The sequence below is a fragment of the Lolium perenne genome, chromosome 6 (genome assembly GCF_019359855.2).
Source record: "Lolium perenne isolate Kyuss_39 chromosome 6, Kyuss_2.0, whole genome shotgun sequence".
Taxonomy (NCBI): Eukaryota; Viridiplantae; Streptophyta; class Magnoliopsida; order Poales; family Poaceae; genus Lolium; species Lolium perenne.
This window is the reverse complement of record NC_067249.2, coordinates 17023042-17035104: the sequence shown is the minus strand read 5'-3', so window position 1 is coordinate 17035104 and position 12063 is coordinate 17023042. Positions and strand designations below refer to the sequence as shown.

Genomic DNA, 12063 nt, shown 5'->3' with positions numbered 1-12063 from the left:
GGCAAATATGTGTGTGTTGCATGCAATAATTTTAACTTAATGATAGTGATCCAAGGACCATGATAATTTCTTTTAGCTTTTTGCAACTCACGAGGCGACGTTGGCGTCCAGGCAACTGTATGTCCCTCCCCCCTTGCTGGCATACGCCTGTCGGGGTGGCGTGACTTACCTCGCGCCCGTGGTGGCCGCCACCTTCCCTGCATCGCGTCATTGCTATTAGTTTGGACTTTAGTTTGCTTGGGACTTTTGTTTGCGTTAGCGACATGATATTTAGAGCTCGGAATCTCGAGTTTGAATTCTAGTTTTCGTAATTTATCCTAAAAATGATGTTGCCCTCCCTGTTTTTTTATGTCTCTTGATCGGTGGTATAGCTGTTTGTCCATATATTGCGGTCTTTTTCGTGTGTGTTCGTTTTTCTATTCACGTGTTGACTTTCTCTTCCGTCACACGTGTGAGAGGTGTTGAGACGTGTATAATTTTGGAATTTTAGTTGCGTTGGCTAGTGCATGAAGCTTTACATGGTATTAGAGGCTAGGTTCTTAAGTTCGAGTCCTTGTTTTCGCAATTTATTCTAAAATTGTCGTGGCCCGAGGGGCTAGTCGTTGGGCGACCTCAAATGAGGCTTTCGTGTCAGTTTCTGGGTGACCCTAGAGGATACTCCCATCTCAGCGTTTTTCCTTGATGAGCCATGGATCAGTTTTGTGGAGTGCCCGATCGTAGTACTTAGCTTTACGGGTTGTCGATCCAAAGGGTTGAATGCTGTAAGGTGTAGCATATGTCGATCGCTGTGGCCCGTAAGGCTGGTCGAGCTGGCGACCCTACTGATGGATTTGCTCGCTGTTTTCACTTACGGCATTGGGTGCGGTGACTGGGGTGGCCCTGGTATTGCGACTGCCCCATTGGTCATAGTAGATTGCTCTGTTATTAGAAGCGATTGAAAGTCTCCCGGTTCCTAAGCTACGCAACGTGGCGTCCAACTCATATTGGCGATTTGGGAGATATACACGTGCAAGGCACGAATGCAAACTCTGCTGCGAACTTGCTTGAGGATTAGTATGATTATAACGCTGCTGCAAACTCTGGGAAGCCTGTTGTTGCTGCAAAATGACAGAATTAGGAGCTTGTTGTCCTGATGCAGGTGGCTGGAACTGTTGCTATACTTGTGGTTGCACTGGCTTCCTTCTTACTGAATTCAAGATATGAATGATCTGTTTCTCGTATTGTGGAAGATTGTCCCTCAGAGCAGGTTGGACAGCACTCTTGCTAATATGCAAAATTTGTAATATACGCTCCAATATTATTTTAAATCTCTTCATTCTTTCATACTGCTCAGATGGCTCTTGGGGTGGTATCGTGCTTTCAACATATTGTAGCTTCAGAGAGATCTTATTGAACAATTCACTGAGTTCTGCGAAGTATATTCCCTTCAAGCCCTTAATCTGTCGACAACCAGCACCACACACACATAAATTCGGTGCAGAAACTATATAAATGAAAACAGAACAATTAATAGACCATGGTTTGTCATTAAGTCAGCAAATATGGCACTGGCAAGATATTTCAAGTACCTACTGGAAGCATACAAATCTGAAACAAAATTAGAACCTATGATGCCCATTAAATAAATTACTTTAATATAAAGACTGCTAAATACCTTGTGGATTTACTACATCCAGATAATAATACAATGTATAGATGTATGCTCCATAGCCCACATTCATAGCTGTAGTGCATCTACAACCCAGACTCTTGTGTTTCTGTATGAAATTCTGGTTCAATTCCAGATTGAGTTTGTTGGTACACAGACCAAAAGAAGAAAGCATGGGCAACACGAAGCGCAAAAGTAAAAGGCCCCAACATCCAACATGGCATGTTGTTTCATCTTCTAACAATCTACCAACATGAATGTAGATCATGGCAATCTGAACCTCTTCCTTCTAGGGACCATGTCTATGAAATTTACGAGGTTCTAAGAAAGGAAGTGACAAAAAGGGTGATACCAATATCATGTCTTACCATTTGATATATCTCCTCTTGCCAATCACCTACACCTGCATGGCCTGTTTGAGCAATATTGTTCTCAGATGCTGCATAAAAAAACAAGTTTGTCAAAGAATACATGATGCAATGATAAGCCAATAAATAACAAGCTACAAGTACATTGTAGGATGGCATTATAGCACATAATCTCAGCACTTGATGCAATAAAAAATTGTCATCAAAGCTAAGATGATAAAATGTGCAGCACTCAGTTTACTGTACAATATACCTTGACCAGGGTTGTTTTGATTTAGAATCATATGAGCATTTCCAGGAGCCTGTGCTGTCTTTGTCTCCATAGAGAGCATTTTCAGAGAGATCTCCCGCCAATAATAAGACTGAGTGATACAAAGACAACAATGTAAAGTTTATACCAAATTACTAATAGAGTACTAGTTGCTTGCAATCTACAGTTCTGGTGTGATTAGCAGTTTAGCAAACTTGAAGGTGCTTCAGCTTTTAACCTTGGAAACATAACCATACAAAGGGTCATCTAAGCAGAATAACATGTGCCTCGAGTAAGCGATATGAACGGAAAATCCAAATCAAGTTATTGACAGTGAGTCGGGAAACAAAAAAAACGTGTTTTGCCATAAATAAGCCAGACGGCCAGAAATTCCAAATAGAGATAGTGATATAGTACATAATCTCATGGACTTGGGTGGCATACAAACATGAATTGGAAGAGTTAACAGGCTGAAGCAACTCAATGTGCGCCACTATAACATTCAAGATCACAGTAGCGTTTCGGTCTATCATTCATGTAACAATACCAAAAAATACTAAAACATACTAGCTTATTAACTTACTGCTCCCTCTGATCCATAATAAGTGCCGTGGTTTTGCGAGGGAGTATTCGTATGTAAACTAAGTGTGAAAAATGCTAAAACATCTGGGATGTGCTCACAATGGTTTGGGTTGGGCGCGCGTTGGCACACCCATGGCCCTAGTTCAAGTCACGTTGCAACAGATGTACGTGCTCCAAGTTACCTGGTTGGTAGCTGCGGTATAGATCTCCTCTTCGAATCGCACAGCGTCTCTTTGAAGTTCGGTCAACCCCACTGGCCCTGATACTGGCGGATGCTTCTTTAGAGTTTCCACTCTGCATGTACAACACACAATGTAAATAAACTTGCTAAATGCACGTGCTGACATGCGTTGCTACGGATGCACATCGTCAGACCATTGTTGTTGTGTTCCATGACGTACATACCATCAACATATAAAAACTCTTGGCCAAGACTTGTCTCAACTAGAATTAATAAGACCGTTTGCGAGGGAGCACTGCGTTGGGACAGATTTGGAGCCGGTTGATGAGGAGGAATAAAGGATTTGCGTTAAAGTTATCTCACATGGACGGAGACAGGAGATATATAAACCTCAGCAACATGGGTTTCAGTCGCTAATACAGTAAAGATTGGGGATGCATTGCTTCTAGCGGTATGTGTGCAGTAAAGTATGCAGGAACTTGTGCCGAAATTTATCAGTATTAGGTTGGATATACATGTACAAGCTGATTAGTGAATCCTCAGCAGGCAAAGAATCGACAACGAACAGGTTGCTTCCGTATTAACATGGGTTAGATCAAAGCTGTATCGATCAGATCGATCGTGTGACAAAATTGGTCCGAAAACACGCATGCAGGAAATAATTCATCGTTTATTTCCTACTGACGGAGACGGAGTGTCGATCGAATCAATATGATCCGAGGGGCATGGAAGCAAATCAAATCAGTTTAGAGCCCATACATCCTACTGACGATCCTGCTGCGCGTCTCGGGCTGAAGGTGGGCGCGCCAGTCGGGGGAGTTGGGGTCGACAACGGCGGGGAGGTTGGACCCCTGCATGGGCAGCCAGTCGTCGGTGTCCATGGCACGGATCGTCGATCCCTGTATACTGGTTAGGTCTCGAGGTGTGCCTGCGAGCGCCGGTGATGAGGAACTGTATGTCGTCTCGAGGGATATATGGAGGTGGAAGGCGCGCGCCGGACCGCCGGTGATGAGGAAGAGAGACTACGGGAACCAGTCAAGGGGCTGACGGCCGGCAGGCGTCGGCACAACCTGAGCTGCCGTCGGCCCACGCCTGTGCTGACGGCAGCCGTCGGCCCACGCCTGTGCTGACGGCAGCCGTCGGCACAGGTCTAGCCGTCAGCACAGCCTCCAGCCCGACGGTGGGACGACGCCGTCGGTACAATCGTCGAGGTCCCCGCAGCGCGCCTAGTGGCCGTTAGCCCAGCCCAGTTGTTGTGCCGATGGCATAGCCGTTGGCACATTCGCTACGCTCGGACGGCCAGCGAGTGCCACGCGTCCATATTCCAGCTGCTGTGCCGACGACCCCATCCCCAAGTTGCTGTGCCGACGGTCTAGCCGTCGGTCCAGCTCCATCGGCACAGACGGCGCCCACCCGCTGACATAGGCATCCCTAATAGGCCTGCCGAAGAAGGTACCCAGGTTTTACTGAAGGCCCATGACCCCAAGATTACGAAGACTGAAGCCCAATAAAGCATCGATACGGAAGATAGAGATATATTAGGAATAGAGACTTGTAACTATAAGGGACGAACTCAAAGTATCTCCTGCTGTTTGTAACTTGTACATTACTAAACTCTCGGCTCCGTCTCCTGTATAAGGGGGAGTCGAGGGAGAAAGAAATGATCGATTCATTGTCAAGACAACCCTAGTTTTTAGCAGTCGAGAACCTTTTCGGCTGAAACCTTCGAGATCTATTTGCCCTCTACTTTCCACGAAACCCTAGTCTACAACTTGTAGGCATTGACAAGTTAATACCTTGTCAATTGGCGCCGTCTGTGGGAATTAGAGGTGACAAGGAGCTGATCTCGATGGCACGTTCAACATCGTCGACATCTTCGGTGGCAAGCAACGCGATAGATGGAGGTAAACAGATCAAAACTGGTCTCGTTGATTTTGTTCCTCACCCTCCCACCCGTGTGGATGCATATGCCTATCTGGAGGAGCCAATGGAGATGACGTTCGGAAGTTTCCAATTCTGCGTCGGGAGAGAAGGATCACATCGCCTAGCGGCACCGATTATTTCGGGACCATTAGCGGTTGGTTCCGATTTCTCGGGATCATCGTCGTCAATCAAGTCAAGCGACGAGGAAACTTCGTCGGCAAGCTACGCCAAGCCCGCCGCCGGCGGAGATCTCGCCGATCTGTTCGGCGGGATGTCTTTCGGGTCTTTCACAGATTCGGACCTGGACAGCGATTCGAAAAGCATCGACAGCTTCAATTTCATCGACAACTTCAATTTCATCGACAGATCTACTTCTATTCGGGAGGTCTTCGCCGATCGTTACGACGGTGTCACCAACCCCGAAGATGAAAATACAATGACAACATATCATCAAGTCTGCAATTGGTGACTCAAGTCGTCAAGATGATGAAGCATCAGAGGCTTTTGATGATTTGGGAAATACATACATCGATCCCGCTGACCTCACGCGAGGATTGGGAAGCAAGTACATCGGGCCCACACCTCGCGAGAAATTACAACTTTCTTTTTAAATCTCAGCAGGAGAGCTGCTGGTTTCATTTATAGCAGGAGAAAAAACTGTACAGAAAGCAAGACGGTGGTGACCCACCACAAGTCCAAGGCCTACTCTCACCTTACAAGGTGCCTCGCACCGGCTAGCACCCAACTATTAGCCTCGTCCGAAATGAGAAGGACAAGGCTAGACACACTCAACTCCTTATTACAGAAAACACGCCTGTTCCTTTCGCGCCATAGCTCCCACGCCACTAGAATGGTCAGCGAGGCAACATGGCGGTCGGTTCCCGCTAGCTTGGACACCGCCCAGGAGAGGGCTAGGTCGTCACCATCCGGGGCTCGAATGGCCGGGCAGGAGAGCGAAGCGGCGGTGCGCTCCCAAACTTCCCTAGACCAAGGGCACTCTGCGAAGAGGGGCGCCGGGATCTCGAGGTTCTGTAACATCCCAAGTTTCAACAATAATAAACAAGAAAGAGAAATTCCCCAAAGTCAAAATTTGCAATTAACAAAAACTTTTTCTATGCATATAGTGCCACATATAGATATATGCATTTGAGTGATTTTCTTTTGTGCAATTGCCATGATGAGTGTTAGTATGACTAAGTATTGTTATGTGAACCCTAAGCAAGATCACCAAACCCTAATTTGAGGGGAAATTGAGAAAATGGAAAAAAACCCAACTCTCACTCACATACACTCTATGTAAAATAACCAATCCTCAACCAAGGCCAAGTTTGCTTGCCCCATTGCTTCTAAAATGCTTCAATGTGATAAACTAACCCTTTTGCATCCTTGGATCAAGAATCAAATCAAAAGAAATCAAGATTTCATCATACATGTGATAATGGTCACATAACCCAAATTTATTTTCTTCACCACTTTACCCCTCTGTATTTCTCAAATCTTAAACTAAGCAAGGTCAACTAAAGCCAGGTCATCAAAGACCATGTCAAGGGGAGTAACTTTGATGTTGACCACCCTACCTAAAGTTGACTAGGTTGACCAGAATAGGAGGGCAAAGAGGGAACCCGAGAGAGAGAAGAAGATCACCCCAAATTTTGAAATGTTGCAAATCAATTCCAAATTGAGTGCCACCACCACCAATACATCACAATAATTATATAAATGAGAATCACCAAAAAGATTTTCAAAATTCGAAAGAAAGTTTCTTGCGGCCATTTGGTCGAACAGGTGTGACGACTTCTAGAATTGTGGTTACATGCTATTATCCAGCAGTTTTGACCCTAAACCACTTTTGCAAAGTGATCATCAGCCTCCCCTACACCCCCTGCCTCTAGCCCAGTACTTGCATGACTGATTAAAGTGGAGGAGAAACCCTAAAACATGCTAAACAATGCCATGCCGGCCACCTTTGGTACCCATCTCCCTGGCCACTCCCTCGTCGTTTCTCCATGTCTGCGAGCATCCCTGATGCATAAGGATCACGCCCGTACCACTGGATCGATCGCCATTGCACAGCACTGCCCAGAACGCCCGCGTCCAAAACGTGCCAGGACGTGCCAGCCGGCGTGGTGATCACGCCCTGGACGCGCAAGGACGCCACGCACTCGATCGCTACCCTCCTCGCCCTGCATCCCTATCACCACGTCGAGCATCGCCTCTGCACCCTCTACAAGCTAGACGAACGCCCGTGCCCGCCCTGCACCGTCGCCGTCGCCCGAGACGAAATGATGCCGCGCGCCCAGTGACAGACATTGCACGCGCTCGAGCTCTCCCATCACTATTTTCTCTGTCTCGATACAGGTTGAGCATCTCCAGTACACCGGCTAGCCATAGCCGTCCTTCGCTTGCCCTTTCGCTCGCCGGAAACGCCACGCCATGGCCGCGCCCTTGCAGCACCCCGCGGCACCCCTCGCCACTATAAATAGAGGCCCTCCCAGCAAGCTCTCCACACACCAATCGACTCCCCTCTCACCACTGATCTTCCTCACCACCATAGCTTGATCGATTGCCGCCGGAGGAGGAGCAATTTCAAGATCGGAGCCGCCGGGGGACGCAGCTCACCGTCGACGATTGGCGCCACCCCGAGCCCCGCCGCTGCTCCCAAGCTCTTCCCCATCTACTACACCTTCACCGCGCATACTGCCTGAGTCCTGCATCGGCCTGGTAGGCTCTCCGACCCCCTACTGCCGCCGTGACCTCGTCGGAATCCCGCCGGGGACGACGACGCTCCCCAGCCGTAGATCTCTGTTCTAATCCTACGGCTATTCTTTCGCGTACCGCTTCGCTGAGTTAAGAGGCGCCGACAGGTGGCCCCCACCCTGTCAGCGCGGCCCGAGCGCGCCAGCCGCGTGTTGGGCTGCGAAGTGCTGCGGAATTTCGTTTCGGCCCAATACCTTTTCCCGCCTAGCCCATGAATTCAAATCTGGATTTAATCTTTATTCAAATTTGCTCTGCTGAAGGTTTAGTAAATTTTGAATAGTTTGAATTCTGCCAAACCAAATTTAGCAAACTTTATACCGTTGGAAAGCCCATGAATTTATCTATCCAATGCCACTGGCCCCATCTCCAATTTCATTGTAGATTTAATTTGACAAAAAATACAAGGCAGGGACTTTTGAACATTCAAACTTTATTTAAAATTCAACCAGAATAGATTTTGAAGTAATTCCAATTCTAATAAATCACAAATGATGTCCTCTAATTGATTATGCAATAACATAGCCCTGTTGTTTGTATGATCATGGACTAGATCAAATAAAATGGCTATGTAGTCATTTCTAGAACATTTTTTAAAGAGGAATTCAAACTCAACCCTAATATGAGAGCTACCTCTCATTTAAATTTTGATCCTAAGTACTAATAACCAGGGGGAATGACTTAGGCTAATGAACCCTTGAGATTTATTACTTAGAGATTTTAATTCATTTAAATGTTAAGTATTAAAACCTTGTGAAGTATAGCACTTCAATTAAATTGTACTCACATATAATAGATATGAAATGTTGACTTTGGGTCAACCTATATTTCATACCTTATTATTATATGCAGAGATTAAATCTTAATAAGAGGTATTGAAAAGAAATGATTTCCTCTAAGGATCTACTTACCAAATTTAAGAAATAAGAATAATGAGAGGAAATTATTTTCTTTCAAATAAAGACAAATCTAATAATCCACCATGCCATGTTTGATTGCTACTAAGACTAGTGTGTGAACCCTTTGAGTGCTTCTAGTTTAGTATGTGAGCTTGGTTTAGTATTTATACCTCGTATTCGTATATAGACGCTAGTAACGAGGAATACCAAGAGGAGGAGGGCTACTCTCAGGAAGAAGAAGAGAACTTCGATAACTACCCAGCTCAAGGCAAGCTAACCCTTGCTAAACACAAGTGCTTAGCTCTACAAGAGCAAAGGCACCATCACACTTTACTTTTATGTATTACCTATCCCATGTTTTTACTTACATTTACTTTTGCTTATTTATTTCAAAGTACTTTTTGATTTATGATTCACTTGGTCTAGAGTAGAACAATACTTGGAATAGATTAGCACAACTCAAAGCTAGATAGCACCCCTCATATAGTTGCTAGTGCTAATCAATTAAAATTGACTACTCTAGATGGGAACATGGTGAAGTGAAATGACTTTGAAAGAAAGTAAAGTGGAGGTGGATTTGAACAAGAGAAGATGGTGATTTTTGATAAAATGGATAATTGGGTTTGAATGCGATACCCTTCCAATTATACAAGTACCCCCACAATACCTGATTATGGGTAGGGCTTAACTAGAAACTTGTGTATTTTAGTATGGGTTCCCTCTGAACAAACATCATAGGGGTTACGCTGCGGCTGCCTCCGTCAAGTGTGGATTGATGTTGAAATGAGGTGAATGTACGGCCCAAGCCCTGTGCAGTTCCCGGGTTGACTGCGGTTTCCACCGGGAGGCCAAGCTCATGGGGAGAGGTGCTCATACTAGCATATATAAGTGAAAGGTTACGGTTGATGATCCGCGTACTGTGTTACGATGATTCGGGGTTATCCTCGACGGATGTAATCAAAAGTTGTGGCACAAGAGTACAACCTCTGCAGAGTGTTAAACCTATTCGAATAGCCGTGTCCACGGTTACGGACAATTGGAAAGGCCATACTATCTCCGTTATCATTAAAATGTTTTGATCCTAGAAATGAATGGTGATTTGAAAGGTGATATATTGGTGAACCATAATGAGTTGTGGGAATGACACTAATGTTCCCACTTGAGTTAGTCTAGCACATGAATTAGGCTTTTTACCAAAGATTTATGAGACTAAAACTTGGCTTTATGCAAATAAACCTAGAGCTTAGCACCCTCTTACACTTAATGAGTAGTTATCTTTGAGTTAGTTTGCGAGTACTTTAAAAGTACTCATGGCTTTGCCCTGGCTATTCAAATGCCAGACTATGAAGGAGAGCACCAGTATCAGGATGACGGACAACAGGACGTCTACGATAACTAGGATCGTCTTCTAACGTCAAGCGTTGCCTGTGGAATATATCGTCCACTACTACTTCGCTTCCGCTACTATTTGTGATGTTGAACAATATATTCGTGTAATATTGGATCATGTGATCTATGGTTGTAAGACAATATGTGTTGTAATAAATGATGACTCTATGCTACTTACTATTATGTCTCGCAAAAACATTATTCCTGGGATTGCGATGTACGGCATAATAGGCATCTGGACTTAAAAATCCGGGTGTTGACAAGTTGGTATCAGAGCCATTGTTTGACCTTAGGAGACCCTAGTTAGAATGGACGCTCAAAAACTTAGTTTCAATTTCATGAGTTGACTAGTTATGAAAATCTTATTCACCTCCTTACCTTGAAGAGTCTTTTACAAACTTTAAATTCATGCCCTTCTTCTAAGAGAATTAAAAATTTGGAACACTTGCACTTATCTAACTTAATCATCTCATCTCTCTACAGATGGATCACGTCGTGGACGCGCAGCCCTTTCTCCAGACTGAGTTCTATCAGCTGGGGAACGGTGGAGAGATCATCTTCGAGAGGGACCTCTTCTCCCTCTCCGAGTTCCTCGGGCGCCCACCACCGGAAGTCTTTGGCGGAATGCTGAATGACCAACCCGGTGGTCAACCTCAGTGGGTGATCATGGTGGACCTTCGTGGAAGGTTCACGCTCCCAATGAGCGCAAGGATCCAGTTCTCCTTCAGGGAGAACAACTGGGCGGATGGTCTCGCAAGGGGACTTCAGGAAGGACTCGCACGTCTGTGCGGGCAAAACTTCATGGACTTCACCGACAGTCGCTTTGTGCACTATGCAAGGCACAACTCACTCGGAGTGCCAATGAACCTGCCGTCACACCCGCAGCTTCGCCACCATGTTGATCATCTTGACTTCATGCTGAGTGAGACCCGCATCGACCTCGACAACTCCCGCGAATACGCCAACCACACTCACATCCAGTTGGCGCAGCAGGCGGAGACCATCAAGGTCATCGCCGGAGAACGCAGGGCACTCCGCCGTGCCAACCAGAAGAAGGATCACGCCATCAACCGCCTGAAGGCCAGGATCGCCACCCTGAAGGCGACCATCGCTGCACAAGCCGAGCAGATCCAGGAGCTGGAAGGCGAAGGTGAAGGGGAGAACATCCAGGGGGACGGCTACTCCTACGTCAGCAACGACGACGACTACGAGGAGGAGGAAGACGACGACCTGGAGTTCCACCCTTACGAGGATGGCCACGAGCACCTCGATGCCGGGGTAGACAATGTCTATCCTATCAACGTCGATGGCGAGTAGTCCCGTCTGAGCACTTGCGCCCCGTGTTATGTATCGGTCCTTTGTACCCGCCCCATGTATCGTAGTTTGTTGAAAGGGTTCTTAAAACCCTCCTGAATATTTGGCTTGTAATATGTGCTACCTCCATGACTATGTCTCTGTGTGTGTAATATTATTATTATTATGAATCAAGTTTAAGTTGTATGTTATCCCAAAATGAGCCATAGACATTTCCCTCTTATCTCATGATCCCTATCACTGTTCAGATGGCACCCCCAACTCGCAACATGACTCAGGAGGCAATGCTGCAGATGCTGCAACAGATGTTGGCTGATAGAGAAGTTGAGAGAGCTGAACGGCAAGCCAACCTAGCTGCACTTCAACAACTTGCTCAGGGAAATCAAGGCCACGGAAACCACGACCACCCAGGGTCAAAGCTGAAAAACTTCCAGAACACTAACCCACCTGTGTTCAACAAGACAGAGGAACCCCTCGACGCTGATGATTGGCTCCAGACTATGGAGAACAATCTCGAGGTTGCCGGAGTGGAGGACAACGAGAAGGTGTTGTTCGCCACCCACTATCTGGCTGGACCTGCACGTGCCTGGTGGACAAGTACCCGCGCCTTACATGCGGGGAACCTGATGACTTGGGAAGACTTCAAACTCAAGTTTAGCAAGTATCATGTGCCCCCGGGTTTGATTAAGAAGATGAGGGATGAGTTCAGGGAACTGAAGCAAGGCAGAATGACCGTGGTAGAATACCGCGACAAG

At 46.2% G+C, this 12063-nt stretch overlaps 1 protein-coding gene across 1 annotated transcript; it reads right to left on the bottom strand.

Annotated features, from left to right (window-relative positions):
• Positions 1–899: 899 nt before the first annotated feature.
• Positions 900–3974, bottom strand: LOC127308747 (uncharacterized). Its single transcript, XM_051339650.1, has 5 exons — positions 3789–3974; positions 3031–3142; positions 2270–2378; positions 2017–2087; positions 900–1439 (listed from the first exon to the last, which is right to left on the bottom strand). The coding sequence occupies exons 1-5, from the start codon at positions 3908–3910 to the stop codon at positions 1155–1157; spliced, it is 699 nt and encodes a 232-aa protein (XP_051195610.1). The 5' UTR covers positions 3911–3974; the 3' UTR covers positions 900–1154.
• Between the last annotated feature and the right edge of the window lie 8089 nt (positions 3975–12063).